The sequence below is a fragment of the Colobus angolensis genome, unplaced genomic scaffold (genome assembly GCF_000951035.1).
Source record: "Colobus angolensis palliatus isolate OR3802 unplaced genomic scaffold, Cang.pa_1.0 Scaffold182, whole genome shotgun sequence".
In the NCBI taxonomy this organism is placed as follows: Eukaryota; Metazoa; Chordata; class Mammalia; order Primates; family Cercopithecidae; genus Colobus; species Colobus angolensis.
Genome location: NW_012114955.1, coordinates 1,837,933 through 1,846,040, shown reverse-complemented (window position 1 = coordinate 1,846,040; position 8,108 = coordinate 1,837,933). Strand labels below are relative to the sequence as shown.

Genomic DNA, 8,108 nt, shown 5'->3' with positions numbered 1-8,108 from the left:
GATCCGTCCGTCTCGGCCTCCCAAAGTGCTGGGATTACAGGCTTGAGCCACCGCGCCCGGCCAGTTGAATTTTTTTTAAATCAACCTCAACCCTCCTTTATCAAACCATATTACAGTCAGATGCTTAATTCTTCAGCATGGAAGGAAAAATGGCAGATGGTTTATTCTAATCAGGTATTTTTCTTATATATTTTTTGATAGTTTGTGAACACCTAACCAGAGACAACAGATGGATGTCAGATTAAAAGCAGGTATCTACTCATAGAAACATTTTTCAGAAATAAAAATATGAGTCCTTATGTGAATTTGGGGCTTGCAAATACATACTGGTGTCAGAAGCTATATAAATCAATGAGCACACATGACAGCCAAACTAACATCTTGGAAATTCCTCACATCCACAATGTGATAGGAGAATGTAGGAGTAGACGACATGTAGAAGTGAGCTGCTGTCCGGTGAATGGAAAATTACCTCCTCCTCCCTCAAATTAATTTGAAGCAACACAGGCATATAGCTAATGTAGAATGAACATCTGAGGTTTTTGAGAGTATTAGGCTTTCCTAATACCTAATACCGACAGCCAAAAAGTTTCAGGAGAATTTCTTATTTAGAAATATTATTTATAGGTCAGAAATATTATTTATAGATCAGGTAATCCCAGCACTTTGGGAGGCCGAGGCAGGCAGATCGAGACCTGAGTTCAGGAGTTCGAGACCAGCTTGGCCAACATGGTGAAACTCCATTTCTACTAAAAAAATAAAAAAAATAACTGGGCATGGTGGCAGGCGCCTGTAATCACAGCTACTTGGGAGGCTGAGGCAGGAGAATCACTTGAACCCAGGAGGCAGAGGTTGCAGTGAGCTGAGACCACGCCATTGTACTCCAGCCTGGGCAACAAGAGAGAAACTCCATCTCAAAGAACAGAAATATTATTTATAAATAATATTCTCCATCCTATAGTAAATGTTCAACATTGTCCCAGGAGAACCATCTGTCTGCTTCTAGGGAAAACTTTTATGGGACTTTCTGCTCTAGTGCATCAGCTAGTCTGGCCTGCCCCAAATAGACCAAGTTCTACAGACATTATATCTTGTGTGGTTAGGGGAGACAGGCAGACTTTCATTTTTTTTTTTTTTTTTTTTTTTGAGAGAGAGTTTTGCTTTTGTTGCCCAGACTGGAGTGCAATGGGGCGATCTCGGCTCACTGCAAACTCTGCCTCCCGGGTTCAAGTGATTCTTCTGCCTCAGCCTCCTGAGTAACCGGGATTATAGGCATGCACCACCACACCTAGCTAATTTTGTATTTTTGGTAGAGATGGGGCTTCTCCATGTTGGTCGGGATGGTCTCAAACTCCCAACCTCAGGTAATCCGCCTGCCACAGCCTCTCAAAGTGCTGGGATTATAGGTGTGAGTTACCGCGCCCGGCCAGAGTTTTAAATTTTTAAGACACAAGGGAAACACAAAACATATGGGATAAGCAAGTGTATTTCTACTGTGAGCTTCCTTCATCCTGATTTTCAATACGGTAGAGGCATAAAAAGCCTTGCATTCCTCAGTATCTCAAAGAATAATATGGGAGAGAAGGCATCCCCTTGTAGAAGCAGCATTGGAATAGATATCAGAATACCTGGATTATGGCCTCATCCCTGACTGTATGATCTGAGGTAAATCATTTTCCTTGTTTCTTGTAGGAGGTTGAACTAGCTAATCTTTAAGATCACTTCAGCTCTGAGCATTCTATAATTCCGTGATTTACGTGGACTTTCTCCAGTTGAAAAGAACTGCCTCATTCTTTTTAATGGTTACCTAATATTGTATTGCAAGTATGTACCATAATTTATTTAACCAGTTGGCCCTGTATTAGTAGGCATTTAGGTTATTACCAATCTTTCAATTTTTCCTTTTCTGAGACAGAGTCTGACACTGTTGCCCAGGCTTGAGTGCAGTGGTGTCATCTCGGCTCACTGCAACCTCTGCCCCCCGGGTTCAAGCAATTCTCCTGCCTTAGCCTCCCAAGTAGCTGGGACTACAGATGCCTGCCACCACGCCCAGCTAATTTTTCTATTTTTAGTAGAGATGGGGTTTTACCATGTTGGCCAGGCTGGTCTTGAACTCCTGACCTAGGGTGATCTGCCTGCCTTGGTCTCCCAAAGTGTTGACATTACAGGCTTGAGCTATTGCGCCTGGTCTTTTTTTTTTTTTGAGACAGAGTCTAGCTCTGTTGCCCAGGCTGGAATACAGTGGATCAATCTCGGCTCACTGCAACCTCCACTTTCTGGGTTCGAGCTATTCTCCTGTCTCAACCTCCCAAGTAGCTGGGATTACAGGCATAGGCCACCACACCCAGCTAATTTTTGTATTTTTAGTAGAGATGGAGTTTCTCCATGTTGGCCAAGCTGGTCTTGAACTCCTGGCCTCAAGTGATCCACCTGCCTTGGCCTCCCAAAGTGCTGGGATTACAGGCATGAGCTACCACATGCCTGGACCCCAATTTTTCATTATTATAAACAATGCTGCAATGAATAATCTTAGACTTATAACATTTGGCATTTGGGATGTGTGACTGTAATCCAAACAACTTTGCTAACTTCCCTAGCAGAGATGCTCTGAGGGAGGGTCCATATTTAAATCCCAAAAAGAAATGGACTGGTGATTAATCAAGTAAAGTTTTCTTTCTTTGTTTTGAGTCAGACTCTTGCTGTGTCACTCAGGTTGGAGGGCAGTGGCGCCACCTCAGCTCACTACAACCTCTGCCACCTGGTTCAAGTGATTCTCGTGCCTCAGCCTCCTGAGTAGCTGGGATTATAGATGTGCACCACCACGCCCAGCTAATTTTTGTATTAGGAGAGATGGGGTTTCACCATGCTGGCCAGGCTGGTCTCGAACTCCTGGCCTTAAGTGATTCACCCGCCTCAGCCTCCCAAAGTGCTGGGATTACAGGCGTGAGCCACCGTGCTCCACCAAGTAGTTTTAAAAGTGAAGTTTTGGACTGGGTGCAGTGGCTAACACTTGTAATTCCAGCACTTTGAGAGGCCAAGGTGGACGGATCACAAGGTCAGATAGAGACCATCCCGGCCAACATGGTGAAACCCCATCTGTACTAAAAATACAAAAATTTGTAGGACATGGTGGCGCACACCTATAGTCCCAGCTACTTGGGAGGCTGAGGCAGGAAAATCACTTGAACCCGGGAGGCAGAGGTTGCAGTGAACCAAGATTGCGCCACTGCACTCCAGCCTGGTGACAGAGGAGACCCCGTCTCAAAAAAAAAAAAAAAAAAAGTGAAGTTTTGAGTAAGGGTAAGCCATTTGTGGCTGTTGCCTTTTCCTTAGGGCTCAGTCTCAAGAATTCCAGGAAAGGAACCCAAGTTCCCTCTCTGAAGATAGTCTCAGCTGCCCATGGCCTTGCTCTCCTTTCCTCTTTTTTTCTTTCTTTTTTTTTTTGAGGGAGGGTCTCACTATTTTTTTTTGAGACAGAGTCTCACTCTGTTGCCCAGGCTGGAGTGCAGTGGCGCTATCCTTGGCTCACTGCAACCTCCGTCTCCCGGGTTCAAGCTATTCTCCTGCATAAGCCCCTCAAGTAGCTGGGATTACAGGCACATGCCACCATGCCCAGCCAATTTTTCTATTTTTAGTACAGGCAGGGTTTCACCATGTTGACCAGGCTGGTCTCAAACTCCAGACTCTCAGGTGATCTGCCCACCTTGGCCTCCCAAAGTGCTGGGACTACAGGTGTGAGCCACTGCACCTGGCTGGGTCTTACTATTTTGCCCGGGCTGGGCTCAAACTCATCATCCTCCCACTTCAGCTTCCCAAGTAGCTGGAACTATAGGCATGTGCCAACTCTCTTTTCCTTCTGATACTACTTCCCCAGACAACTGTAACTAGCTCCACTTCTCACATCAGATGTTGCCAGGAGCTGGCACTGAAAGCACACACACACTGGTCAGTGGCTCTCTCAGGATGGCCACCAAACCCTAGCTTGTTCTGTCTCCCTTGCTTGCAGCAGGCTCTACCTGCAGCACTGCTCTAGCCTGTGCCTGTTCCAACCCAACAGATAACTTTTTCCCAACAGGTCTTCGGTTCCACAGGTACCTGTTCATATTTGCCAAACTTGAGAGTTTTTCTTCATGTTTATATTCATTTAAGGCAGGTCCCCTTTCTCTATTTTTTTTCAATACCAGCATATTAAAATGGAAGCCTCTATGAGGAGATATCATTTGTGAACAGCAGCACACATCACATTCTCTTGTTCCTGGTTCTTCATACTAGCCAAAGCAAGACCTTTACTTCCTTTGTATTAACTAAAGTTAAAAAAGAAAACATACTCACAACCTACTCTCACGAATATTTGTTTGCAGTATGCCTTAGGTCTAAAGATTCAGTACAAGGACTACATCCCACCCTTTCAGAATATCTCCAGGGCACTATGAGGGCTGTATTCTCAAAGATCCATCCATCACCCAGGTGAGTGAGCCAAGCCAAATAAAATCTAGGCTATGCCAATTATGTAGCTAATTAATTCAGATGACTAAGGGAAGAATGGAGCATTTCTTCCTTTTGGATTGAGGAAATCATATTGGTTAGAATGTGAGCACCAGAAGGAATGTAGTTGCTCTAGTCCCAATTCTGTCATCCACAGAAACAAAAACTGGGGCCCAGAAAGGGGAAAGGGCTTGCCCAAGGTCACATGATAAGCACCCAATCACCAGTACTCAGTCAATTTGAAGACTCTTTGTTTACTGTTCACCTTCTAGCTGCACTTCTGGAATCCTGCACACAGAAGGCAATTCAGAGGAAATTTAGTTGGATCTCCTGCTTTCCGAACTTCTTGAAGACTCAATGGTGGAAAAGCACATTCTTTGGTCCTACCATAATTCGTACTTCAAACCAGAAGAAAATAATTGTTCCCAGGAAAAACAAGAACAAAAAACAGTGAGGTTTCCTTCTTTAAATGGAAGCATTTGACTGAATCTAGTCAGCCTATGATCAGTTTGAACTTTTAAAGAAGGGCTACTAAGGGTGAGATCTAATACTATATCTCAAACCTCCTCAACAGCTTACTGAAGTCCCTATGTGACAAATGAGCTCTGCACTGATAAATCAAAATTATTAATATTAACTTGGTTATTTTATAATGAATCTAGGGGAATTTTATAGTCTAAGGAAAGTTGGATGCTTATCTAATGACCCAACTTTCCTTCCTTTATAGATGAAATTTCTATAGCCTACAGGAAACCTGCTCAAGATCTCTTATAGTTATAAGTGGCAAAGCCAGGTTTGTTTGTCTTTTCCATACTACCTAGTCTATTTCTCTGCTTTGTGCTTCAGGCTTTCCTGGCCATGTTAGCCCTGCATTTATTTGAAACTATTAAAAAAACGTATGCTGGCCAGGCATGGTGGCTCACACCTGTAATCCCAGCACTTTGGGACGTCAAGGCAGGAGGATTGCTTGAGACCAGGGATTTGAAACAAGCCTGGGCAACATAGTGACACTTTGTTTCTACAAAAAATTTAAAAATTGCCTGGGCAATATAGTAAGACCTTGTCTCTACAAAAAATATAAAAAATTAGCCAGGCGTGGTGACATGTGCCTCTAGTCCCAGCTACTCGGGAGGCTGAGGTGGGAGGATCACTTGAGCCCGGAGGGTAGGTTGCAGTGAGCCAAGATCACACCACTGCACTCTAGCCTGGGTGACAGGGTGAGGCTCTGTCTTAAAAAAAAAAAAAAAAAAAAAAAGCTAGGTCTTAATACTTAACTGATATCAAATTCATGGTAATAACTATTACTTGACAAATGATTCTTTTGATTCATTTCTCTATTATGGTTCACATAACTGAAAATGAAATCCTATTTTTATTTGAAACTTTCTTTTTTTGACTATTACAAGTTTATCTAACAAATTTTTTTGTGTGTGTGTGAGACAGAGTGTCTCAGTCTCACTGAGACTGGAATGCAGTGGCGCGATCTCTGCTCACTGCAACCTCTGCCTCCCAGGTTCAAGTGATTCTCCTGCCTCAGCCTCCCAAGTAACTGGGATTACAGATGCCCGCCACCACACCCAGCTAATTTTCGTATTTCGTAATTTTCCCAGCACTTTGGGAGGCCGAGGTGGGAGGATCACAAGGTCAGGAGTTCAAGACCAGCCTGGCCAACATGGTGAAACCCCATCTCTACTAAAAATACAAAAATTAGCTGGGTGTGGTGGTGAGTACCTGTAATCCCAGTTACTTGGGAAGCTGAGGCAGGAGAATCACTTGAACCCAGGAGGTGGAGGTTGCAGTGAGCCAAGACTGCGCCACTGCACTCCAGCCTGGCAACAGAGCAAGACTCTGTCTCAAAAAAAAAAAAAAAAAAGTCCGATATAAAAATGTACATGACCTAATTTTTACATCATAGTAAAACAGGCTCTTTTGAGAGGGGACATGGATTTCTATGCTGAATAGCCATCATTTATACTTGTTCCAAGGTTTCTAACATGATACTATTTCATTGTATTACCACTATTCCAATATTGTTCTGTTGCCCACTGGTTGCCATCTCCACACACTCATCTATCACAAGATTCATAAAGGGATCAAATTCCCACAATATTCTTGGACATGTCTGTCACCATTTAATTTCAATGATAACTTCTTGTCTATAAATTTTTTCAACATGGGAGGGTGAGTTTTGCTCATGGTGTCTACATGGGCTCATAGATGCCTTGAGATGGGATGCATGTCCTCTCTCTTGCTCCTGTGGTAGGCCCAGCAGTCTTGCATCTGGCATCACCCACCTCATTAGCCAATCAATTGTCGGCATTTTTTTTTTAATTTTAATCTTTTCTTTACCAACACCATTATAGAATAATTTTCTTATCATATGGGTTTTTGATAAATTACTGCTAGATTAAGGACATAGATCTGGATAGCTTAAAAGAGAGTAATGGTTCTCAAGTGAAATAAGTGGATAAGGAGGAAGGAGAAAAAAAAAATTTCAAGATTGTTTGGGAAACTTTAACAAACTACAAGTGCTCCAGTAAGGGGCACTAACATACCTGGATATGTGAGTTTGAAAAATTATCCTGGAGATTCTAATCTCCCCAAGAACCCATTACAGAAATAGTGACCAACAGGAAAATTGATATAATGCTAAAAAATTTTTATCCATGGTCCTTTCTTTGCATAAATAACTCATGGAAAATGGATATATGCCTTATGGCATATTTACAGTATAACTCTGAAATACATGTATGCTTACTCATAAATGCATAGTTTTAAATAACATTGTAGGAATGTACACATAAGTATAGAAAGTAAAAAAGATATCAATATAATACATATAAAATATTTAATATTTTCCATCCCCCAAAGCATTTCCTTACACAGCCTACATTTCATACCACTGCTCTCAACAACCATTCAGATGCTAAGCATTGCAAAATACATGCTGAGTCCACATCCACTGCCTTCTCCAGCAATCTCCTTTCAAAGACCACACTTAACTTCCACATAACATACGCTCACCATCCTTCATTGAAGTTTGGAGTTTTATTTCAATTTTTTCCTAGCTTAGTGGATTGAGTATGAATACCAACATTTGGAGATACACAAATTTTTAAACTTCCTGTACCAGGTGGGAGGGGAAACTACTCAGTATATTAGTGAGGATGGCCTATCTATAGCTAATTGTTTTGACAAAATGGGAATACTTCAGAAATTAATATGCCGTTAGCTCTACTTTTATTTCATGTTCATCATGCTTTTTAGAGTTTCAAATAAAGTTGAATTGAATTCAGTTCAAATTCAGAAAAGTGAAAAAATATAAATCAAGACTACCTCAGCCCAGTGGTGGCTCAAGCCTATAATCCCAGCACTTTGGGAGGCCAAGGCAGGTAGATCATTTGTGGTCAGGAGTTCAAGACCAGCCTGGCTAACATGGTGAAACCCTGCCTCCACTAAAAAATACAAAAATTAGCTGAGCAGTAATGGCACACACACACCTGTAATCCCAGCTCCTTGGGAGGTTGAGGCAGGAGAATCGCTTGAACCTGGGAAGTAGAGGCTGTGGTAAGCAGAGATTGTGCCACTGCACTCCAACCTGGGTGACTGTCTCAAAAAAAAAA

The 8,108-nt window shown here is 42.4% G+C and overlaps 1 protein-coding gene across 1 annotated transcript in view; it reads right to left on the bottom strand.

The window, feature by feature from the left end:
• The window catches only part of STRIP2 (striatin interacting protein 2), a 57,304-nt gene that overhangs the window by 6,988 nt on the left and 42,208 nt on the right, over window positions 1-8,108 (bottom strand). Inside the window, exon 19 of the mRNA XM_011939634.1 lies at window positions 6,503-6,555. Coding sequence (XP_011795024.1) covers window positions 6,503-6,555 — 53 coding nt within the window. The remainder of the gene's footprint in view (window positions 1-6,502; window positions 6,556-8,108) is intronic.